This window comes from Lagenorhynchus albirostris, chromosome 2 (assembly GCF_949774975.1).
Source record: "Lagenorhynchus albirostris chromosome 2, mLagAlb1.1, whole genome shotgun sequence".
Classification (NCBI taxonomy): domain Eukaryota; kingdom Metazoa; phylum Chordata; class Mammalia; order Artiodactyla; family Delphinidae; genus Lagenorhynchus; species Lagenorhynchus albirostris.
Genome location: NC_083096.1, coordinates 107722422 through 107748160, shown reverse-complemented (window position 1 = coordinate 107748160; position 25739 = coordinate 107722422). Strand labels below are relative to the sequence as shown.

Here is a 25739-nt window from a genome sequence, read left to right as displayed (position 1 = left end):
ATGCAACACTAGGGCTCCTTAGACGCTTTTTCCAGCATCTGTGCTTTAAAAATGAACCATAATTTGCAACAGTAAAGCCAAGTTAAGGAAAAGTTAACTTTGCTGAAACAAGAAAAAACAAAATAAATGAGCAGTTTCCTAGGTTAAAATGTGAAGGAGGAGGAAAAAGACAAAAAATCATGCGGGCTGAAAGGGCAAGAGAATGACGGTAATATCCATATGGGAAGAAGAAAAAAAACCTGTCAGAAATCAGGTCTGCCAAAAGATGAAAGTGATCCTCCTCTAGTTAAAAATGGGAACCGTTTTCTTCTGCTCTACCCAAAAAGGTACTATCTCCTGGACTTTTTATAATTCATATTTCATGCTAAATATAGCTACCAGCATGGTGTTGGCTAGTAAACATGTTAATCACCAGACAGTATTTTCAGAAACCATGGATTGTTGGAAAAATACCAGAGAGGTGGGGAATGAGGCACAATTCATACTGACTTTTAGAATTCTATGATTTTACTCATACGTAAAAGGATAGAATCCACTATACAATAAACAAAACGTCTTCATGTCTTAAAGGATTATGAGGTTTTAAAATTCCTTTAAGGTTGATCTAGATTAGCAGTTTACATCAGAATTACCTGAAGGGCCTGTTAAAACACGGATTGCTGAGCCCCACTCCACAGTTCTGATTCAGTAAGTAGGTCTGCAGTTTGCAGTTCTAAAAATCTCAGGTGAAGTTGGTGCTGCTGCTCTGGTGACCATACTTTGAAAACTACAGGTCTAGAGATTTATCATAAGTGTTGTTTAATTATGCAGTTGATTAATATTAGTATTTTAGTATACTTTTTCTGTTGTTAAACCTATAATAAAAAGTATAAATAATCCTTTTGAAAGGCATTGGTTTCACCAAGTTGCTGTACAGTTAAATCGCGCCATAATTTTTTGTTTCTTCCAGTGTGAACAGATTAACACGCTTTTATTAAGCGATCTCTGAATATATGTAGGAAGAATAATACCCCAAGACCCTTCAGTTCTGCTGCTTAGGGTTACTCCATGAGGGAACAACCCATTCTTTTTTTATAACAAAGTGAATCAGTTATGCATATACATATATCCCCATATCTCCTCCCTCTTGCATCTCCCTCCCTCCCACCCTCCCTATCCCACCCCTCTAGTTGGTCACAGAGCACCCAGCTGATCTCCCTGTGCTATGCGGCTGCTTCCCACTAGCTATCTATTTTACATTGGGTAGTGTATATATGTCCATGCCACTCTCTCACTTCGTCCCAGCTTACCCTTCCCACTTCGAGTCCTCAAGTCCATTCTCTACATCTGTGTCTTTATTCCTGTCCTGCCCCTAGGTTCGTCAGAACCTTTTTTTTTTTTTTTTTTTTTTTTAGATTCCATATATATGTGTGAGCATATGGTATTTATTTTTCTCTTTCTGACTTACTTCACTCTGTATGACACATTCTACGTCCACCCACCTCACTACAAATAACTCAATTTCATTTTTTTTATGGCTGAGTGATATTCCATTGTATATATGTGCCACATCTTCTTTATCCATTCATCTGTTGATGGACACTTAGGTTGCTTCCATGTCCTGGCTATTGTAAATAGAGCTGCAATGAACATTGTGGTACATGACTCTTTTTGAATTATGGTTTTCTCAGGGTATATGCCCAGTAATGGGATTGCTGGGTCGTATTGTAGTTCTATTTTTAGTTTTTTAAGGAAGCTCCATACTGTTCTCCATAGTGTCTGTTTCAATTTACATTCCCACCAACAGTGCAAGAGGGTTCCTTTTCCTCCACACCCTCTTCAGCATTTATTGTTTGTAGATTTTTTGATGATAGCCATTCTGACTAGTGTGAGGTGGTACCTCGTAGTTTTGATTTGCGTTTCTCTAATGATTAGTGATTTTGAGCATCCTTTCATGTGTTTCTTGGCAATCTGTATATCTTCTTTGGAGAAATGTCTATTAAGATCTTCTGCCCATTTTTGGATTTGGTTGTTTGTTTTTTTGATATTGAGTTGCATGAGCTGCTTGTAAATTTTGGAGGTTAATCCTTTGTCAGTTGCTTCATTTGCAAATATTTTCTCCCATTCCGAGCGTTGTCTTTTCGTCTTGGTGATGGTTTCCTTTGCTATGCAGACTTTTAAGTTTCATTAGGTCCCATTTGTTTATTTTTGTTTTTATTTCCATTTCTCTAGGAGGTGGCTCAAAAAGGATATTGCTGTGATTTATGTCATAGAGTGTTCTGCCTATGTTTTCCTCTAAAAGTCTGATAGTGTCTTGCCTTTCCTTTAGGTCTTTAATCCATTTTGAGTTTATTTTTGTGTATGGTGTTAGGGAATGTTCTAATTTCATTCTTATACATGTAGCTGTCCAGTTTTCCCAGCACCACTTACTGAAGAGGCTGTCTTTTCTCCACTGTATATTCTAGCCTCCTTTATCAAATATAAGGTAACCAAATGTGCGTGGGTTAATCTCTGGGCTTTCTATCCTGTTCCATTGATCTATATTTCTGTTTTTGTGCCAGTACCATACTGTCTTGATTACTGTAGCTTTGTAGTATAGTCTGAAGTCCAGAAGCCTGATTCCTCCAGCTCCATTTTTCTTTCTCAAGATTGCTTTGGCTATTCAGGGTCTTTTGTGTTTCCATACGAATTTTGAAATTTTTTGTTCTAGTTCTGTGAAAAATGCCATTGGTAGTTTGATAGGGATTGCATGGAATTTGTAGATTGCTTTGGGTAGTATAGTCATTTTCACAGTGTTGATTCTTCCAATTCAAGAACATGGTATATCTCTCCATCTGTTTTTGTCGTCTTTAATTTCTTTCATCAGGGTCTTATAGTTTTCTGTATACAGGTAGTTTGTCTCCTTAGGTAGGTTTATTCCTAGGTATTTTATTCTTTTTGTTGTAGTGGTACATGGGAGTGTTTCCTTAATTTCTCTTTCAGGTTCTTCATCAATAATGTATAGGAATGCAAGAGATTTCCGTGCATTAATTTTGTATCCTGCTACTTTACCAAATTCGTTGATTAGCTCTAGTAGTTTTCTGGTAGCATCTTTAGGATTCTCTATGTATAGTATCATGTCATCTGCAAACAGTGACAGCTTTACTTCTTCTTTTCCGATTTGGATTCCTTTTATTTCTTTTTCTTCTCTGATTGCTGTGGCTAAAACTTCCAAAACTATGTTGAATAATAGTGGTGACAGTGGACAACCTTTTCTTCTTCCTGATCTTAATGGAAATGGTTTCAGTTTTTCACCATTGAAGACGATGTTGGCTGTGGGTTTGTCATATATGGCCTTTATTATGTTGAGGTAAGTTCCCTCAGTGCCTACTTTCTAGAGGCTTTTTATCACAAATGGGTGTTGAATTTTGTCAAAAGCTTTCTCTGCATCTATTGAGATGATCATATGGTTTTTCTCCTTCACTTTGTTAATATGTTGTATCACATTGATTGATTTGCGTATATTGAAGAATCCTTGCATTCCTGGGATAAACCCCACTTGATCATGGTTTATGATCCTTTTAATGTGCTGTTGGATTCTTTTTGCTAGTATTTTTTTGAGGATTTTTGCATCTATGTTCATCAGTGATATTGGCCTATAGTTTTCTTTCTTTGTGACATCTTTGTCTGATTTTGGTATCAGGGTGATGGTGGCCTCGTAGAATGAGTTTGAGAGTGTTCCTCCCTCTGCTATATTTTGGAAGAGTTTGAGAAGGATAGGTGTTAGCTCTTCTCTAAATGTTTCATAGAATTTGCCTCTGAATCCATCTGGTCCTTGGCTTTTGTTTGTTGGAAGATTTTTAATCACAGTTTCAATTTCAGTGCTTGTGATTGGTCTGTTCATATTTTCTATTTCTTCCTGGTTCAGTCTGAGAAGGTTGTGCATTTCTAAGGATTTGTCCATTTCTTCCAGGTTATCCATTTTATTGGCATATAGTTGCTTGTAGTAATCTCTCATGATCCTTTGTATTTCTGCAGTGTCAGTTGTTACTTCTTTTTCATTTCTAATTCTATTGATTTGAGTCTTCTCCCTTTTTTTCTTGGTGAGTCTGGCTAATGGTTTATCAGTTTTGTTTATCTTCTCAAAGGACCAGCTTTTAGTTTTATTTATCTTTGCTATAGTTTCCTTCATTTCTTTTTCATTTATTTCTGATCTGATCTTTATGATTTCTTTCCTTCTGCTAACTTTGGGGGTTTTTTGTTCTTCTTTCTATGATTGCTTTAGGTGTAAGGTTACGTTGTTTATTTGAGATTTTTTTTGTTTCTTAAGGTAGGATTGTATTGCAATAAACTTCCCTCTTAGAACTGCTTTTGCTGCATCCCGTAGGTTTTGGGTCGTCGTGTTTTCATTGTCATTTGTTTCTAGGTATTTTTTGATTTTCTCTTTGAATTCTTCAGTGATCTCTTGGTTATTAAGTAGTGTATTGTTTATCCTCCATGTGTTTGTATTTTTTACAGATTTTTTCCTGTAATTGATATCTAGTCTCATAGCGTCGTGGTCTGAAAAGATACTTGATACGATTTCAATTCTCTTAAATTTACCAAGGCTTGATTTGTGACCCAAGATATGATCTATCCTGCAGAATGTTCCATGAGCACTTGAGAAGAAAGTGTATTCTGTTGTTTTGGATGGAATGTCCTATAAATATCAATTAAGTCCATCTTGTTTAATGTATCATTTAAAGCTTGTGTTTCCTTATTTACTTTCATTTTGTATGATCTGTCCATTGGTGAAAGTGGGGTGTTAAAATCCCCTACTATGATTGTGTTACTGTCAATCTCCCCTTTTATGGCTGTATTTGCCTTATGTATTGAGGTGCTTCTATGTTGGGTACATAAATATTTACAATTGCTATATCTTCTTGGATTGATCCCTTGATCATTATGTAGTGTCCTTTTTTGTCTCTTGTAATAGTCTTTGTTTCAAAGTCTATTTTGTCTGATATGAGAATTGCTGCTCCAGCTTTCTTTTGACTTTCATTTGCATGGAATATCTTTTTCTGTACCCTCACTTTCAGTCTGTATGTGTCCCTAGGTCTGAAGTGGGTTTCTTTAGACAGCATGTATACAGGTCTTGTTTTTTATCCATTCAGCCAGTCTGTGTCTTTTGGTTGGAGCATTTAATCCATTTACATTTAAGGTAATTATTGATATGTATGTTCATATTACCATTGTCTTAATTGTTTTGGGTTTGTTATTGTGGGTCTTTTCCTTCTCTTGTGTTTCCTGCCTAGAGAAGTTCCTTTAGCATTTGTTGTAAAGCTGGTTTGGTGGTGCTGAATTCTCTTAGCTTTTGCTTGTCTGTAATGGTTTTAATTTCTCCGCCAAATCCGAATGAGATCCTTGCTGGGTAGAGTAATCTTGGTTGTAGGTTTTTCCCCTTCATCACTTTAAATATGTCCTGCCAGTCCCTTCTGGCTTGCAGAGTTTCTGCTGAAAGATCAGCTGTTAACCTTATGGCGATTCCCTTGTATGTTATTTGTTGTTTTTCCCTTGCTGCTTTTAATATTTTTTCCTTGTATTTAATTTTTGATAGTTTTATTAATATGTGTCTTGGCGTGTTTCTCATTGGATTTATCCTGTATGGGACTCTCTGTGCTTCCTGGACTTGATTAACTATTTCCTTTCTCATATTAGGGAAGTTTTCAACTATAATCTCTTCAAATATTTTCTCAGTCCCTTTCTTTTTCTCTTCTTCTTCTAGGACCCCTATAATTCGAATGTTGGTGCATTTAATGTTGTCCCAGAGGTCCCTGAGACTGTCCTCAATTCTTTTCATTCTTCTTTCTTTACTCTGCTCTGTAGTAGTTATTTCCACTATTTTATCTTCCAGGTCACTTACCTGTTTTTCTGTCTCAGTTATTCTGCTATTGATCCCTTCTAGAGAATTTTTAATTTTATTTATTGTGTTGTTCATCATTGTTTATTGGCTCTTTAGTTCTTCTAGGTCCTTGTTAAACTTTTTTTTGTATTTTCTCCGTTCTATTTCCAAGATTTTGGATCATCTTTACTATCATTATTCTGAATTCTTTTTCAGGTAGACTGTCTATTTCCTCTTCATTTGTTAGGTCTGGTGGGTTTTTTTGCTCCTTTATCTGCTGTGTGTTTCTCTGTCTTCTCATTTTGCTTAACTTACTGTGTTTGGGGCCTCCTTTTTGCAGGCTGCAGGTTCGTAGTTCCCGTTGTTTTTGGTGTCTGCCCCCAGTGACTAAGGTGTTTCAGTGGGTTGTGTAGGTTTCCTTGGGGAGGGGACTAGTGCCTGTGTTCTGGTGGATGAGACTGGATCTTGTCTTTCTGGTGGGCAGGTTCATGTCCAGTGGTGTGTTTTGGGGTGTCTGTGACCGTATTATGATTTTAGGCAGCCTCTCTGCTAAGGGGTGGGGTTGTGTTCCTGTCTTGCTAGTCGTTTGGCATAAGGTGTCCAGCACTGGAACTTGCTGGTCGTTGAGCGGAGCTGGGTCTTGGTGTTGAGATGGAGATCATGGGAGATTTTCCCTGTTTGATATTACGTGGAGCTGAGAGGTCTCTTGTGGACCAATGTCCTAAACTTGGCTCTGCCACCTCAGAGGCACAGCCCTGACTCCTGGCTGGACCACCAAGAGCCTGTCATCCACACGGCTCAGGAAAAAGGGAGGAAAAAAAAGAAGGAAAGAAAGAAAGAAGAAGATAAAATAAAATAAAGTTATTAAAATAAAAATAATAATTAATAAAAAAATTTTAAGTAATCAAAAAAAAAAAGAAAGAAGAGAGCAACCAAACCAAAAAACAAATCCGCCAAGGATAATAAGCAGTAAAAACTATACTACAGGGCTTCCCTGGTGGTGCACTGGTTGAGAGTCCGCCTGCCAATCCAGGGGACATGGGTTCGTGCCCCGGTCCGGGAAGATCCCACATGCCATGCAGCGGCTATGCCCGTGAGCCATGGCCGCTGAGCCTGCACATCCAGAGCCTGTGCTCTGCAACGGGAGAGGCCCCAACAGTGAGAGGCCCGTGTACCGCAGAAAAAAAAATATATACTAAAAAAAAAAACGGACAGACAGAACCCTAGGACAAATGGTAAAAGCAAAGCTATACAGACAAAATCACACACAGAAGCATATACATACACACTCACAAAAAGGGAAAAAAAAAAAAATATATATATATATGTATACATATTGCTCCCAAAGTCTACCTCCTCAATTTGGGATGATTCATTGTCTAATCCGGTATTCCACAGATGCAGGGTACATGAAATTAATTGTGGAGATTTAATCCGCTGCTTCTGAGGCTGCCGGGAGAGATTTCCCTTTCTCTTTTTTGTTCACACAGCTCCTGGGGTTCGGCTTTGGATTTGGACCTGCTTCTTCATGTAGGTCACCTGAGGGTGTCTGTTCTTCGCTCAGACAGGACGGGGTTAAAGTAGCAGCTGATTTGGGGGCTCTGGCTCACTCAGGCCGGGGGGGAGGGAGGGGTACGGATGCGGGGCGAGCCTGCGGTGGCAGAGGTCACTGTGACGTTGCACCAGCCTGAGGCGCGCCGTGCGTTCTCCTGGAGGAGTTGTCCCTGGATCACAGGATCCTGGCAGTGGCGGGCCGCACAGGCTCCCCGGAAGGGGGATGTGGATAGTGACCTGTGCTCGCACACAGGCTTCTTAGTGGCGACCGCAGCAGCCTTAGCGTCTCATGCCCATCTCTGGGGTCTGCGCTGATAGCCGCGGCTCGTGCCCGTCTCTGGAGCTCTCGGCAGGTCCAGACTTTTTCCCGGACTCCGGACTCCCTCCCGGCTAGCCGCGGTGCACTAACGCCCTGCAGGCTGTGTTCACACCGCCAACCCCAGTCCTCTCTCGGTGCTCCGACTGAAGCCCGAGCCTCAGCTCCCAGCCCCACCCGCCTGGCGGGTGAGCAGACAAGCCTCTCGGGCTGGTGAGTGCCGGTCGGCACAGATCCTCTGTGCGGGAATCTCTCCGCTTTGCGCCCCGCATCCCTGTTGCTGTGCTCTCCTCCGCGGCTCCGAAGCTTCCCCCCTCTGCCACCGGCAGTCTCCGCCCGCGAAGGGGCTTCTAGTGTGTGGAAACCCTTCCTCCTTCACAGCTTTCTCTCACTGGTGCAGGTCCCGTCCCTATTCTTTTGTCTCTGTTTATCCTTTTTTCTTTTGCCCTACCCAGGTACGTGGGGAGTTTCTTGCCTTTTGGGAAGTCTGAGGTCTTCTGCCAGCGTTCAGTAGGTGTTCTGTAGGAGTTGTTCCACGTGTAGATGTATTTCTGATGTATGTGTGGGGAGGAAGGCGATCTCTGCGTCTTACTCTTCCGCCATCATGAAGCTCCTCCTGACCACTCCATACATTTTTGAAAGTCGTGGCTGGTTAAATTGTCAGCGGGCCGTGAATTATCTAAATGTATAAGCAGGTTAACGGCTTTCTGTAGTTCAATGTTAACTTTAAGATCATTGGTACCTTTGACACCAAGTTTACTGACTTCTTGATTGTGGCTAAAAGGGAGACTAGGTGTTAGTATCAGACATATTTTGTCTTGAAGGGTACTTTGTAGCATATGAAAAGTCTTATGCTGAAGAAGGTTTATGGCCAAAGTACAACGGTGTCTTTGGCTGTGTTGTCTCAGAAGTGGGCTAGCCAGCAGTTGTGGAGCACGCTCCAGGCCATAACGATGACTGTGACACCTTTGAATGGGTTAGGATCACTTCATCAGAGCTATGAAGAGACTTACCTGCTAAGGATGTGGAGAAACTGGAACTCAGAAGACAGTGACCAGACAGATGAAACGTTCCTCTCCGATGGTATAGCGTATCCTAATTATAGGAAGTACTGGGGAGGGAAGGGAGAGAGAATAGTCCACAATATTGGTCTTCGAATATTTGGAAGACCTTACATAGGAAAGAAAGCTTATTGGGAGTAGCTGTAAGTGTTAGAGCTTGGACAAGCAGGAGATTTCTCATCTTTCCCCAGAAAGCTGTCCAAAGACTGAATGAACATTTGAGAAGGGAGAAGTGATTTTCTTATTAATAAAACTGTCCAGATATAAATTGTCAACCACTTGGTAGGAATATTGTTAAAGGGATTTAAGGATTCATGTTTCATATAGGGATTTAACTCATTTCAAGGTTCCTTCTTGAAACCTTGAGGTTCTCATGAGTCTATGAAGTAGACCAAAATATTTATAAAAATTAGAAAATAAAACATCAAACCTGCTGCATAAATACTTAGATGTGCATATACTCAGAAACGTGAGTTGATTCCTCCATTTGGAATGGAAGTTGGTAAAGATTCCTGAAAGAACAGTTTTTAAAGACTTCTTTTTTTTTTTAAACAGCTTTATTGGAGTATAACTGCTTTACAATGTTATGTTATTTTCTGCTGTATAACAAAGTGAATCAGCTATACATATACATATATCCCCATATCTTCTCCCTCTTGCGTCTCCCTCCCACCCTCCCTATCCCACCCCTCTAGGTGGACACAAAGCACGGAGCTGATCTCTCTGTGCTATGCGGCTGCTTCCCACTAGCTATCTATTTTACATTTGGTAGTGTATATATAAGACTCTTCTTTTTTAAAGACTTGGGCAGTGTGTTAGGTTTATAGTTGGAGGTAACAAATACTAACTCTGGGGCTACGCAGAAAAGACATTTATTGAAAGGCTGTCATGTATCTCATCACTGAAAAGGCTGAAGAATGAAGCTTGGAAAACAATCAAGCACAAAGTTAGATAGCGAAAGAAATGCAGCCCAAATCATAGTACAAAAGTCAAATGAGGAAGATACCTTGACACTGACCATACCAGCACTGCACACCAATGCTATCCTGAAAACGATGCTGCTGCTACTGTGGCCGTTGCCCTCCCACAAAATCGGTTCTTCATGGTTTCTGCTGCTTTGTGACACAAGGCCCACCTCTGAGCACCTGATAGAGCTTAAGAATGCTCACACTTGAGCTGTAAGTTATCTGGGAACACAAGGATCTTGTGTTTTCAGTTCCTCTAGTTGGAAGTGGGCTCTGCTTCCCACCAAGAGTCCCACCAAGATAAGGTAGGGAATTCTCAGGACATAGAAGATGTGGGGCAGCCCCCCAAATGACAGACATTCACTGAGAGGGCACTCCAGAGTTTACTCCACTGAGTAGTAATAAGTTTTATCACAAAAAAACATTAAACATTTTTGAGCATATTTTTGCTGCAGGATTCCTCAGAGACTTTAACATATGAACATGCATCGTGCTTCTCCAAGAGGGAGATACGGTGTGCAACGTTTGCCACACATATTTGAGCAAGGCGTTCTTTTCCATGGTAATTCTTGAGAAGAGTGTTCCTGAGAACATTGGGGAAATGTGAAAGGACTATAGAGGTCATGCCCAGAGGATTGCAACAGGCATCGGCAGATGTAGTAAGAGATGAGAGCCTTTAGAAGGTGGGTCAGGGTGGAGAGTGCCTTGAATTCTACCAGTCTAGTTCAAGTTTGAGTCACTGGATAGTAGCTGAGGTGAGGCTTGAGCCTGAAAGTGCCAGTTAGCCTGAATCAGTACCTTCAAAGGAGGCTCTGGTTGTAGCATACACAAGGGTTGGGAGAGGACAATCAAGAAACAAAACCCAGTGGAAAGGTTTAATCATTATGATTTAGAAGTAGGAATATAGATTAAGAGACTCTTGTATCTGAAAGGAACACTGTGGGTCATTGGTCCTGAGGTCAGCAAGCTACAGCCTGGGAGCCAGATCCTCCCACAGCCTGACCTAAGAATGGTTTTTAAATTTTTAAGTGGTTGGGGAAAAAAATCAAAAGAATAATAATAATATTTCATCACATATGAAAATTATATGAAATTCAAATTTCAGTGTCCATGAATAAGTTGCATTGTTCTCCTTAGTGGGCCTGTATTGCAAAGAAATTGTACTCAATTGTGTTATCGTATTTTTAATTACATCACTTAAATGTATGAAATGTTTTCTCTTTTGTTATTGTAAGTACCTACATAATATTTTCAGTTTTGCCACTTGCCCTGCAAAACCTAAAATATTTACTGTTCCGCTCCTTTAGAGAAAAACTTTGCCAATCTCTGTTCTAGTCCACCGCTTTCACTTTACTGATACTGAAACTGAGGCTCAGAGCAATTTGACTGAGGTCCAAAGCTTCCCAGCGATGGATCTGGGATGGAACCCATGTTCCCGCTCCTGCTCTAGTGCTCTTTCTCCTACAGCTCAGATGCATCAGTCCACATGATGTTCCACGGGAAGCAGTGGTGTGTGTAGATGATGGGAGAGGAAGAGGCAGCATCCACCTCTATCCAGTGCCAAAGTGTAACTGGATTATGATGGTGTTGAATGTGATGGAGAAGCACAGGAAAGGGGGAGGATTTAATAACCTCCCTCAAATCTTAAAAACCACTCCAATTTACACCTAGGTCTTCCAGTTTCTCCATTTCAGCATTTAATGCAACTCAAAGACTTTAGCCAGAAGGTGAATAATGTAGAAATTCCTTCTGCAGATCATTTATGTAGCAGTGCTCCTTGTTGGTTTTGATATTACCACTTAGATATGGAAGTATTCAGCTTTGCTTCTTGAAATGATTGGATTTTATAGATTCAGGTTGACATGTTCTGAGATAGCATGTGTCAATGGGCAGAAAAATAGGAAATCTGACACTGAAAAGAATTCTGAAATGAGGTCCCAGCCTCTGAGAAACAGTGGAATATTTAATTATCAATGTCAGCCATGAATATAGGATGAGAACCATCCTTCCTTTGATGTTCTGGGGGCTTCAATACATTTTGTTGAAAGTATTTGGTTGCCAGAAAATTCTAGGATATAGAGTGATAATGTAACCATAGTGAGTTTTTTTTTCAGTTTATTTCATAGTTTATTAAATATATGTAATACAGTTTATTCTATAAAACCATTCTGTTTATATAGTTTATCATGATAGTCTGTAAACATTTCTTTTGATTTTTGAGAAGAAATCAGTGGTCCACTGGGGAATTTTTTTCCTTTCTGGCTCATGTATTATATGGTTTAAGAAAGAGCATGCTAAATGAATTCAGTATAAATAAATGCTATCTAAACATTTTTTTTTAATTCATTGGCTCAGGCAAAATTTGTAAGTCGATTTTTCAAGATAAAACTGCTGACTTGAAAGAAAGTCTTGAGTCTCTAACACAGCTCCCCAGCCTCGTGAGTTAAGGCCCTGTGCTTGAGCTGCGTGATGATGCTGGGAGAAAGCCCCTGAGACGGATACTTCCCGCTCAGGAAGTGTGCTGCTAACCACAGTCCTTAACTCACTTTTACGACACAACTGAGGGGCCAACCCCAGAGGCTCGCTCTCATTGCCTGGTGAAATCCCTCGCCTGTACTCTGGGGGCTGAGAAGAAGCTAAAATCACAAATTGAGAGAGGTGAAAGAAGATGGGTGAGACATGGTAGTGTTGACAGCCAGACAGAAGGAGAATGAGGACAACGGCTTTAGGGTCTTCATTCAGTAGGAAATCAGTGCAATCAAGCAAGGCACCTGCTGGGGCCTGGAAGCTGAATGAGGAAGGGAGATTGGGATTCCTTGATGCAGCCCTGGTTAAGGCACTCTTCTTCCTAGCAGCCGTTGTAGACTAATGATTTCTATAATTTTTTCATATTTCTCTCCCCCTTTAGACCGGTGCTTCTCAAATGGGGGCAGTTTTACGCTGTGGAAGACATTAGTCAAGAGACATTTTTAGTCGTCACAACTAGAGAGGGGAGTGGTGCTGGCATCTAGTAGGTAGAGGCCAGGGATGCTGCTAAAACATTCCACAATGCACAGGACAGCCCCACAAAAAGAATTATCCCACCCCAAATGTCAACAATGCCAAGGTTGAGAGACCCATCTGTCTTGCTCACTACTTTATCCCCAACACCTAGCTGGGAACCTGGCACAAAATGAGGCTCCCAGCAGGCATTCACTGAATACAGGTGAGCCAAGTCTTCCCTCTTCCCAGCCTCTTTGCCTAAGTCACTCCTTTCGCACCAGCAGGTACTCTCAACCCTGAGCACATTGCACAGGACTGATCATTCCCGCTACTTGTACGTCACTGACACTACTTTTGAGCTGCAGATAATCTCTAATCAGAAGGAGGTTACATTTCTTCTGTCTCTCATCTCTCTCATATCTCTATACTGAAATGGACATATCTATGGTTTTTCATCTGCATTCTTAAGAAGGAATGAAATAAAAGGGTAGATATTTTCCTTTGCTTATACCTAGTATTTTGGTGTAGAATGATGAGCTATAATGCATGGCTGACTTAGCAACAGTGATCATTAGATTTATTTTCAAGGATAGCCATTACTGAGAGTATATGTGGGTGATGGAGGAGAAGGCAATTTCCAACATAATGAGCATTTTTGAATGCAATTTGACCAATTTTTTATGCTGTATAGGGAATGTTTATCCTTTTGAAGAGACAGTTCTGGAAGGCCCCGGAAGTTCCAGCAGAGAACTGGCTCCGTGGGGCTACACTAGCCCATCAGAGGAACAGATTGAAATCTGGAGCGCCCCTTTCATCCCTGTTTCTAACAAAGCCGCTTCTGGAACAAAGGAGCCTACATTGTTTCATAGTTGCAAAGATGCCTGGTCCAGGCCTGTATAAATATGGGGAATGTTACAGGGTGGAGTGCATGCAATCCATCTCTTCCTGGAGCGCACTTGCCCCTCAGTGGCAGGATGAGAGCTGAGGACATTGAGTGTGCTCAGCCCTTCTCTGGGTGTCTTTCCCCAATAAACCCTATTTCATATACATACTGTGGCTCCATTAGAAACTCCAATGCAACCTTCCCACCAAATAGGGGAGCAGTTCAGTTGAGCAGTTGTAGGAGTTGACCTAATTGCATGCTCTTTATCGTATTTTAAATGATTTCTCTGTGCCGTATGACTTAATCGAAACTCTCAGAGAGCAGGAAGAAGAGTAGATACTCGTGAGTGTGTATGTAGAGGGGAATGAAATGTGCATGTATAGATTGTCATATCTTGCATGGATTGTATATCTATAGATTGTGTATCTATATCTATTGTATATCTATAGATTGTATATCTATATCTATAGATTGTCATATCCTGTATAGATTGTATAGATTGTCTGTCATATCTTCTTGTCTCTACTCCTGTCAGCTTTTTTTTTTAACCGAATAAAGTTTTCAGTCTCTGCTGTGAAACCCTAAAAAATAGCCTTGTGTCTGTTCTCGGGATGTTTTTGAGAGTATAGCTCATTATCCCACACAGTAAACTCGTTATGAGGACTCTTGAGATCCCTGATTTCTGACTAGGACTCAAGAATAATTACACTTCTCCTCAGTCACTGTTTTGTTTTGTTTTTTTTAGATGTTGGGGGTAGGAGTTTATTAAATAATTTATTTATTTTTGCTGTGTTGGCTCTTCGTTTCTGTGCGAGGGCTTTCTCTAGTTGCGGCAAGCGGGGGCCACTCTTCGTCGCGGTGCGCAGGCCACTCACTATCGCGGCCTCTCTTGTTGCGGAGCACAGGCTCCAGACGCGCAGGCTCAATAGTTGTGGCTCACGGGCCCAGTTGCTCCGCGGCATGTGGGATCCTCCCGTACCAGGGCTTGAACCCGTGTTCCCTGCATTGGCAGGCAGATTCTCAACCACTGCACCACCAGGGAAGCCCACTGATTTGTTTTTATCTCAGGGACAATAAGTATGTAACCGATTAGGTTTCCTTTGAGAATTGAGAGTTGCTTGTTAGAATGTTCAGAGCCAAATCTGTTGCCCACACATATGCAGCAGGGGTTTATAGAAGTTCAAGGTAGCCTCAATCCTGACTCCATGTCAGGATGTCCGTATTTTTCCTTTATCTTTCCCATCTACTTCAAGTGTATCATCATTATTATATGTACCTCTGTAAAATGTCTAGAAATGTTTTTGGGAAAAGGTAGGGGTATAGATAAATAGATGTATTATGGTAGGCCATCAAAAAACAGTTTTACTGGCTTCTTTTTTTCCCTTTCCAGATTGAGATGCTACCAGATGGGCTGTTTCAGTGCAAAAAGCTGCAGTGTTTACTTTTGGGGAAAAATAGCCTGATGAGCTTGTCCCCTCACGTGGGTGAGCTGTCGAACCTTACTCATCTGGAGCTCATTGGTAATTACCTGGAAACACTTCCTCCTGAACTGGAAGGATGTCAGTCCCTCAAACGGAGCTGTCTGATTGTTGAGGAGAATTTGCTCAATACTCTTCCTCCCCCTGTAACAGAACGTTTGCAGACATGCTTAGATAAATGTTGACCTAAAGAGGAAAATAATTTTTAAAAGTACACTCCAGGGCTTTATCTGAGAACTCAATTTACCTAAGTTATAAAGATGAACAATGGATAATTATGACTAACTATAACCAAATGTCTTATTAAAGCAACTCAGTGTCTATCCCTAAATTAAACAGGTAAAAAGTATTAACACTGAACTAAAGTTTTGTGAATAATTGATCTTTAACTTATGGAAATATAAGAAGTACGCTTGGAGGGTGGAATGGGGACAAGAAATTATTGAATCTCTACATTGCAGTTTGTATCTTTTGAAGATTAGGTATTACTTATTTGCATACTTGTTTTAACTGACTTCCTGTTTTGATATTTATCACCTAGACCATAAACTCATCAACATAAATTCCCTTGATGTGTACACTGAGCACTGTCTTTGATTTATGGTCTTAAATATTTTTAGGCAGGGTACATTGTGCTAGGCAGAATTCCTTCTGGCTTAATTTTTACTTCCTGTCCCAGCTTGTTTTGAGTCTTTCTCCATCTGATTTTCTCTTAACAACAATGATGAACCCTGAGAAAGTGCCTGCCTTTGGCCTTTGCATAGAACAGGAGCAGGGTACTTAGGACATGTCACCCTCGGGGCATCCTAAAAATTAATGTATACTCAAATTTTTTCTTGTATATCATCAAAGCCTTTTTTATTTGCTAATCATTTTTATATTAAATGTAAACATACAAATATTTTTATTGTATAATCTTGGATTCAAAATCTGTGAGAATAATTTTTGTAAGGTACAGAGAAACACATCCTTTTCTTTAAGAATTTACTATTAATATACTTGGTTTTGGCTGCGTATGATTCTCATATTTGTGCACATTCTGTTCCAAAATGTTTTTGTACTCTGCAACTAATTACTTTTGGATAACAAAAGCCTTGTGTTTCATGCCCTAAAATATTTGGGGGGTTTCCTTTGTAAGAGGATGGCCACATCATCTACCTCTCTCTTCCCTAGTGCTGTGCTATTGTACGGGTACAATTCTTAATTACTTCAAAAACTGTGATGGAGGGGAGAGGTGCAGATTTGAATCTTTAAAACTGATTTTAAAGCATTCTGTAGAAATTAAGTAAGAGTTAAGCAAAATACTTTCTTCTCCATCTGCATGATCTCTAGATAGGATTATAATGTAAAACACTCAGCTTAAAATTCAGCGCTTAAAATGAGTTCTCAGAGCTCACAAAGAAATAGATCTGGTTAACTGAAATTCATCTCATGCCTTTGTCTAACTTTTCTGGAGTACATTTTGCTCTTTTTTATAAAGAGCTTTGTGTTTGGCTTTTTATTATCATACATATTGTAAAATGAATAAAATCGACTGACTCATTTTGGGGAAACGTACATTTTCAATGTGTTTTTCTCTAATGGGTCTAGGCATTGTGATGCTGTCTCATTTTGGATGTAACTATGAAGTAATCTATTAACTGCACCTAGACAAAACTGGAAAACACTATGGGTAAAGAGTACTGTAAACATGGAATTGTGTTGTATGGTATGTTTTTTCTTGCTTTGTCCCTTCCAGAAAGATGAAAGTCTAAATGATGGCAAAATGTAGCTTCCCTCACCTGCCACACACCCCTGGACTAACATTCAGAGAAAAGAGTTGTTCACATCAAATGAAATTTGAGTAATAGCTATAAAAAATAGAAAACACCAAAGGCTGCCTAAAACATTATTGTTTATTCTGAATGACAAAGAACAGTGTAAAAATGCAATTCTTACCAAAACTTGCCTTTAGTCAGAACATTCAAGTTCTCAGGGAGCCAGGCATAACTGATGAAACTTTCTTGTAGGATTTCAGAAAACAGGTTCTGACCATATCTAGGGTTTTATGTTATTTTCAATCTTTGAATGTTGAGTTCTTTGTCATTTTAATGTTTCACATCTCTGTTGCACAATAGAATTGTCATGTGTACCGATTCCAGTGTTGGATAGGATTATCTTATGTTTGGAACATGAATATGATACATGGAAATATGTTTAAATGTTTTGGGCCATATAATTAGCCATAATGTGTATGAAAGATCTTACCCCCTTCTATAAGGAAGAGTTTTTAAAACAAATTTCAGATTTGCTACTATTCCCCTGACAAACTACAACTCCTCCCGGCTAGTCACCAGTTCTGTTCACCTGCAGAAGTCACTAGCCAAACCTTCCTTATCACCCTTCTAAATTTCTGGAAGCAAGTTACTATCAGGATCAATAATGAGTTTTGTAAGCTTCTTTCCAAACACTAGGGTTTGGTTACTAATGCAAACTCTGTTGTTCTTCATGCCATAGTTTTTAGGTTTACTTTTTTATTTCAATCCTACACTCCAGTGTTTAGGTAACTTTTGAAATGATGCAGCACTGAGGCCATGAACTCTGAGACCACCACTTAACACACAAAATTGTGATGTTTGATGCCACCTTTACTGCAATGTTGGAGCAGATATTCAATTTGGAAGAGGATTTTAAATGAAGAAAATTAAGTTTATTCAATTATAATTTTAAGACTTTAGTTGATTTCCAAGAATGTGTAGTGCATTTTCCAAAAAATAAATATGGATGTTATTCAGAACAAAGTTGAAGGCTTATGCTAGCATTGGTTCATTTTATTTACATACACACACACAGATACACAATGATGAGCTTGCACACACACACAGACACACACACGCCCCATGTATACAAAATGTAATTTATTAGTTTTGGATATGTTTAATATTTCTCCAAAGTTGTAAGAGGTTGTAGGTTAATGCTAGGATATTAATTCTTTTTTATTCCTTACTTGTAATCATGGAGTATTCTGTTCTCTTAGTTGTAATGTTAAAACTAAATGCTCAAACTTGGTCAGCGACCTAAGTGGTTTTGAGCATTCCTTGTAAGGTGTGGTGTTCCTTCACTAACATACATCAGGGTATATCTGTGTGGCACATAGATACGGTGTTTTCATTCTTCATCCTCAGTCTTCATTGTTCCTCTGATATCACCATGTTTCACTGTCACTTAGCAAATGTTTGTGTTAAACAGGGTAAATAGAGATCCTCAAGGTCTCATTGTTGTGGCATAGCTCCAACGTGTGTGCTGTGGTGAGCTGCAGTGAGTTATCTGCATAACATTATTGTTTGATAGTGAAAATATTTGTTTCTGTTCTTCAGGTGTCTCATGATTCAAATTTTGTATGTTGAATTAAAAGTGTTGCATAATATTGATGGGTTCAGAAACCATTAAAATAATCAAACAATTATTCTGTGGATTTATAGCTTTATTTCCTTGTATTTTCAATCAAATGCTCTTTCCATCGTCACTTTCTCTTAGCATTGTCCCATCCACGTAAGGTATTTTGTTTTCCCTCTCCACTCACCCATCTCCTTAAATTTATATAGTAACAAAATATATTTGTGCTAGAGAACTTGCGATACTACTTGAGCATGTATTTATTTGGGGGGAAGCCAGAGCCTGTAATTATGCCTAACTGAATAGTTCTCCTTGACCTATCCCTGCAGTGTTTAGAGCTGATCCAATGATCCCTCATCTGTACCAGCAGCATAAGAATATAACTGTAAATCCACTTTGTTTTCAGGAACTGTATATTGCATCAGAATCTGTGTTTATTTCTTTCTGGAAACAAGAGGAAGGCTGGTGGGAGAGGGGAGGAGTTATTTTGCATCCTGGTTTGAATTATGAAGACATTATATACATGAAATGGCCTAAACTAGTAACTGTTGCAAAATGCCCTGGATATAATTATTTCTTATCTTCAGCTGGATATGAAAGCTGAAGCAGTGAAAAAACTGCAGTCCTATTTAATTGGTTTCTTCCTGTTTCTGGTCCATCACTTCTACATCCACTGGGAACTATCTACTAAGTACCTTTGGTAATGGACTACATTCTCTTCAACTTTTTTTTTTATATGAACAATTTCATCAACCCTAAAGCATTAACATAGAACATATGAGCCAAAGTACTGAGTTGAGCTGGCTTCTGGTTGAAATTAATTCTTATTTAAATTTTGCATTGGACTTGTTTAGAACACTGCTGCTGAGAAAAAACAATTAGGAATGCCTCCTGCATGTTATATATTATCTCTAACAGAGATGGTGCAATTTAAAAAATACAAAGGGGCATGGAATTAGAATGGATGTGTTTGTGTATATATGTGTTGTATATAAACCTAAATATTTATGCTTAAATATTTTAAAACTCTTCAAATGTTTCACTCTCAGCAAAATAATGGGCCAATCCTGAGTAGAGACATTTTCTTTGGTTAGCTTCACAGTGAAGGCTAGCATTTGTTTTTTTTGTCTTTGTCACATATTCTGAAACATGTACATAATTGGTTTTCGCTTCTGATAATGGATTACTAGAAAATGTGAGATTGTTTTGAGTTGAATGATTTTGGCCCTCAGGTTTACCATGTAAATCTGCATTTTGGTGGTAAATCCCTCTGCCTGAGATTCAGTAGGTTTTGGTAAACTTTACTGTTTTTAAAATAACTTTTGTGTGAAATAAAGATTCAATTTTTATAATAAATGGCAAATAAAAACAGATTCAGTGTTGGAAGAAGTCGACTGGACTAATTTTACCTGTATACATGTATCAGTGCCCGAGTTTCCAGAAGTGATTCCCTCCCCTTCTCAGGGTTTCCTGTGCAGTTGTACTGTTATATTGTTCACCAAATGATGGAGTTTAGATTTACATACGAATCTCATAACAGTAGTAGGAGTTTTCAATGTACACTACAATGGCCACAAATTATCAAGTCCCTGAAAACCGTTGAATTGATCCTAGAATGCACTGTGGGGGAGCGTTGAGGGTGTGGAATCTGTCACTCCTAATACGTCCATCTGTCGAATAGTGTTCATCCTTGGGGACTGATGTTCACAAGCCAACCCATCTTTTTCCCTCTCTTCCTGGCTCCTGTTTCTCCATCTACTGTTAGTTTCGCACTAACATTGAATAGAGGACCAGGTAAATAAAAAGTAAAAAACTACAAGACAAGAAATGTTGTGAAGGTTTAGTAAAGGGAGAAAACACTCGAATTATCGAGTAAATTAGGCACATAATAGTTTGAACTTTTGGATAGAAGACTCTCTCAACCACATACACAGTTTCGGAAGCACATTAGAAAGCAGATAGTAAGAACTTTTCTCTGCTGGAGGACAGAACTCGTTATAGACTGAACCAGACGATGAAGGAAACCAGATGGTCTTATTTTTCCCAGGAAATGCATACCTCAGGCGAGGCTTTCCCTCACCCTAAATGCCTCAGGAATGGGAATATGTTGAGGGAACGAAGCCAGTGCCTGACCTAAGGCGTCACTGCAAGGTGCTTTGGGCGCTGGGTCCTGTCTAACAGGCCACGGGGCAGTCACCTGCCCCCATGAGCATGGGGACAAGGGTGGCTCCACGTTGTTCAGCACTCGCCTCCACTTTCCAAAATCACTCTTCAAACATGCGGTGAAGGGGGCCTGGCTGTGTCGGTGCTGTTGAGGCCACCGTTTGATGCTCTGGAGATGCAGCTCGTGTTTGAGTTTCTGACACGAGTGGATTCTCTGAAATCCAGGTTCCTAGCTTGTTTTCTGTGTCCCTCTCATCTCCGAGGTCAGAGGAAAGCAGTTTATCCAAAAGCACAAAGCCAGACCTTGAACTCAGCCCCATATTTACAGAGGAATATGTATCTACTATGCCAACGAAGGATCAGAAAAAAGTCATTTTTCAACATGCGAAAAATGCAGTCATTTTTCGACTTGGAAAATACAAGTCTCTCTTCACCCTGTGTTGTCTCATCATGATTTAGACAAGAGTTCTAAGTCTTGCCTCCTAAATACCAATGATTCTATAGAACTGCCTGTGTGCTGCTGAGAAGATTTTCAAATTATTTCTTATAACAAATACCTTAAATTTTGTTTGCCTTTTTACACAGGCCTGTTGTTTATTCATTTAGGGCTCAGGCACATCGTTTTTTACTCTCTGCCTCCCTCTGCCGCTGAGATGAGAAGAAATCAAATAGAAGTTCGCCTGGTTCCTATTTCCTCCCCTTTTATTCAGTTTGTCCTTGCCCTGCCTTTATAAAATGCAGCCCCCAGCCCCCCCAAGGTAAGATCTTGAGAATTCAGTGACCCTCACTGAATCTCAGTGACTCCATCTCAAATGAGATGCACTTAGAAAACCCCATGCAGTGCCCGGCACCAGGACCAGACCAGACATGCAGGTGCCCTGGGCAGGTAACAGTTTGTCACCCCTTTAAACATGCTTTGAATATTCATTCAATATGTACTTGGTAGAGATGCGGGAAACTGCTTTTCTATTAGTAAAAATCATGAACCTTTATGTCAGCTGTCCATATCCTTCTCCAAAAGCAAAACACTCACAAGAGTAAGGTAGAGCTTAAAGATGATTGAGCAGAGAGACAGGTGGAGGTGGGGGTCCTCATAGCATTTCTGTCAAACACTCCCAGTAGACAGTCTCTTTTTCCAGGCCTCATGAGCAGGCCTCTCAGCTGCTGGGTCTCCCCTCTCTTTTTCCCCCTCAGAGCGTCCTACTCTTTTGGCCCTTCCCAGATCTCAGGCCCTACACCCTCCAGTCTCTCTCTCTGACTGGGCTGTTTAGCATTGTCCTAACCACATATTCCAAGCTTACACAGATCACCCTTTACTAAATCCCAACTTTGAGAGTATTAAATGCCCATCGTATCAAGGGAGATGTTTTAGTTTGTACTCATCAAAATAGATGTCTTTCAAGGGGACTGCCCTGGCAGTCCAGTCGTTAAGACTTCACCTTCCAGTGCAGGGGGTGCTTCCAGTGCAGGGGGTACGGGTTCGATCCCTGGTCAGGGAGCTAAGATCCCACACGCCTCGCGGCCAAAAATCCAAAACATAAAACAGAAGCAATACTGTAACAGATTCAATAAAGACTTTCAAAAAGTGGTCCACATCAAAAACTATCCTAAAAAAAAATAAAAACTAAATGTCTTTCAAATCACAATGTCCAGGGGAATGTGATTGTCCGCTGGCGAGGCGTGCTTGCAACCTTAGGATCTGAGGCAATGGGATTCTAGTAGGGAAAGGATGGTTTCTCAGTCACCTCAGGTTGTGGTAACTTTATCAGAAGAGGAATAATCGATTTGGACCATTGCATATAACACGCTGAATAAAGTCAGAATGTATTTGGAAAAATAAATGTCTTTCAGTTATCAAGATTCTCCCTTCCTTCAAGGTGGTTTCCTGTCACAATTTTCAAATTCCAAATAACAGACTTATTCACTGTGCTGAATGGAAGTAGGACCAATCTGCATTCCTTAGGCTGGTAACCCAATGAATGGCATGTGAAAACCCATGTTAACTGGTCCTGACCTATTACCAATTATTCCAATAATATTTGGTGTTCCTTGTAAATTAGTACCCAGGCAAATGTTTAAACACTGGGGGGGACCACCTATGTGAAGAGAGTTTCCTTCTAGTCTTTCCTTGAACTGGGTTAGGATTCACATCCTTGTCTTATTGCCTCTATAGTATTTCATAAAGAAACTACTCAGATCATTATGGGGAGAAAAGAGCCATTCTGTCACTCTTTTCGTAATAGTCTGAACCAGTCTCAGGCAACTGCTCTGTGAAAAGGGAAATCCTGAAGAAGTAGCCAAGTGAAGGAGCATTGATTCAGTCTGCATTAAGAGGCCTGAGGGAAATTTGCTGGACCTGGGATCCCTGGGCAGAACAATACATCATAAGCCTCATTAATGGCTTCAAACTGAGGAAAGATAAAAATCTAATCATTTCATCCCTGCTGCTTCAGCTTGGAGTCTTGTCACCTCGGGAGAAACGTCATATCGGGGGAAATCCATTACAACAGTAACATTATTTACCTCCTGCTACGGGCCAGGTGCTCCCCCAGGTTATTCATGCGTGCTGTCTCAATCCATCCAACAAGGTTTTATTTGGTGTGTTATTCCCATTTTACAGATGAGAAAACAAATGAAAAAATAACTTTCTCGGGCTTCCCTGGTGGTGTAGTGGTTGAAAGTGCGCCTGCAGATGCGGGGGACACGGGTTCATGCCCCGGTCCGGGAGGATCCCACGTGCCGCGGAGCGGCTGGGCCCGTGAGCCATGGCTGCTGAGCCGCGCGTCTGGTCCGGCGGAGCCTGTGCTCCGCAGCGGGAGAGGCCGCAACAGTGAGAGGCCCACGTAACGCAAAAAAAAAAAAAAACAACTTTCTCAACATCTCATGACTGTTCAGAGAGGAATCCTGTTTAACCTACAGGTCTGCAAAGCCGTTTCTTCGGAGGTTTAGGTAAACAGCACCCAAGATTAGCACTGTACCCCCTCTCACCCACCTGGGTGTTTGAAGGCTCACAGATCATGCTCTGGTTTTCAGAGCTCACTGGTCTCCTATCACCTTGACGCCCAGCGCTTCCTCCTATTCCGTATCTATCCTAGTTTGCCTTCTCCTGAGCCAAAGAGTCACCTCCTATCCTTTTTATTTTCCCCCTTCATCTCCTAAAGTAATTCTAGAATTGTGGGACTTTCCAATTGGAAGAAACCATGGAGACTTTTTCCGAAGAGGAAAGCCTAAATGGCTTGTCCGAGATCACAAACCCACTGTCTGAGGGAGGTGGTACCTAAGTCTGCATGTCCCCCTGTTTAGTGCTCTTTCCACTCTCTGGTCTGGCTCTCAGGAGCACAGATAGTCTATAAGCAAAGCCTAGTGGAAGAGCCCAGGCCTTCTCCCTAACTGCAGGTCCCGTGCCTTCTCTAACAAGGTGCATTCATTTTAGTTACGTCCTGCATCCTGATAATAACCCTTCCTGTGCCAATGCAGTACTGGGCTCAAAGCACGTGAGGCTTCTTTCCCCATTTCACTTGTAAGAAAACTAGACTCTGAAAGGAACCATCAGTAGTTACCATTACTGAGAACTACGAAAGCATTTGTCATAGTAACATCACGAATGCTTAAAATGCTCCATTTTATAGAAAAAAGAAATTGGTCCAGGATGGTTAAATGACATATTGGGTTATATGTTAGATTATATAGCTAGGATGTGGCAGACCCAGGTTTGAACAGGAGACTCTGTACCACCAAATTTCTGCTTTTTGTATAGTGTACGCAGCCAAGGTCACATGACAAGCAAATGATGGTGGCGTGAGAACAGCCTAGGGTTTCGACATCTAATGCAGTATTCTGCCCTTTAGACTGTGCAAGGCATTCTGGGAAAAGATTGATATGCATGCAGATACATACATATACACAAACACACAGTTTTAAACACCCTTTAGTATAAATATACCAATTTCATCCAAAGGACTAATGTAATTTTAAACTTCATGGTTATTTTTGAAGCAGCAGAGTTTTTATTTCAATGTCCTAACCTAAACTATGAGCACATGTGCTCTCATTAGAAGAACAGAGTGCCATTCTGAACTTCAGACCCTGTGGGAGACGATGGATGAAGAAGGTACAAATGGGGCTCCCAGTCGGTTTGGGTTTTATGCAGAATTGCAGTTCTCGTTTAACTCCCTGAGAGTCTTGATCTATTATAGGGAGAGGCTGGCAGACATTTTAGACTTGCAAAATGACTACCAATCACAGTTCAGGCTAAATTGGTTCTAAATTCGTTCTGCTGATGTAGACGTTTGGAGAGTGAGGAGGAGGGACGGGTGATGCTGTCCTTATTGAATTCCTCCTGTGCTACAGATAAGAAGCTGTGCTCCTCACCCTAAGCAGATGGTGTGTCCCTCCCTGGCTCTGCCTATTAGCTGAACACACACTGCTAAGCATGGAGAAAGCCTCACCTCAAGCTCTAAGAACCCACTCCCTGAAGCACTGGTTCACTTGGCATTCCCCCTTGGTTTTTACAGAATGCCTGCCCTTCAAGACAAGGGGCATGTCAGACCCACTGTGAGCTGCCCAGATCAGCCGCCTCCAAGGCCCTTCACACAGTGGGACTGCAGCTCTCACATGACACTCCACCCCTTCACCAGGCTTGTCTCAGGAAGAAAAGATGACTTACCAAGTGACTTCGCACCATTCCATTAGCTGCTTTTTATATTCTTCTAGAAGATGAAAGAAACTGGCCCGCCTCCCTTTTTCTTTCTGGTGGTGAGTCTAACTCCTCCAGCTTAGAAAAGACCGCCCACAGAAAATTATTTTTGTAAGACTGGAAATGAGCCAAATGGCTGGGGTGCTGCCTCAGATAATCAGCAGAGGCCCCAGCTGAGCTCCTGACCGGAGGGGCTGCAGGAAATCAGCTTCTCGGGGTGAGCTGTGGCTCGGGAGTTTGGAGATGCTGAGGATGCCAGAGGCCAGCTCATAATGGGAGAGAATATGGGGTCCTTGTGACTTCTAGGATACGGCATTGGCCCTTGCTGCTGCTGTTTCCAGTGTGATCTGAAGATGCCAATGTGCTCAGGGTCCCCGTCTAACAGAGGCTAATGAGAGGATGAGCTTAGGTGTTCCCTGGTGTGCCT

At 40.8% G+C, this 25739-nt stretch overlaps 1 protein-coding gene across 2 annotated transcripts in view; it reads left to right on the top strand.

Moving 5' to 3' along the window:
• LRRC8B (leucine rich repeat containing 8 VRAC subunit B) overlaps positions 1–18523 on the top strand; it is a 73952-nt gene extending 55429 nt beyond the window's left edge. The window contains exon 5 of one of the 2 annotated variants that reach the window (XM_060139605.1): positions 14991–18523. In XM_060139605.1, the coding sequence (XP_059995588.1) occupies positions 14991–15263 (273 nt within the window). In that variant the 3' untranslated portion in view covers positions 15264–18523. Of the gene's footprint in view, positions 1–13408 lie in introns of both variants that reach the window. The other variant, XM_060139604.1, reaches the window with a different exon arrangement.
• Positions 18524–25739: the final 7216 nt, after the last annotated feature.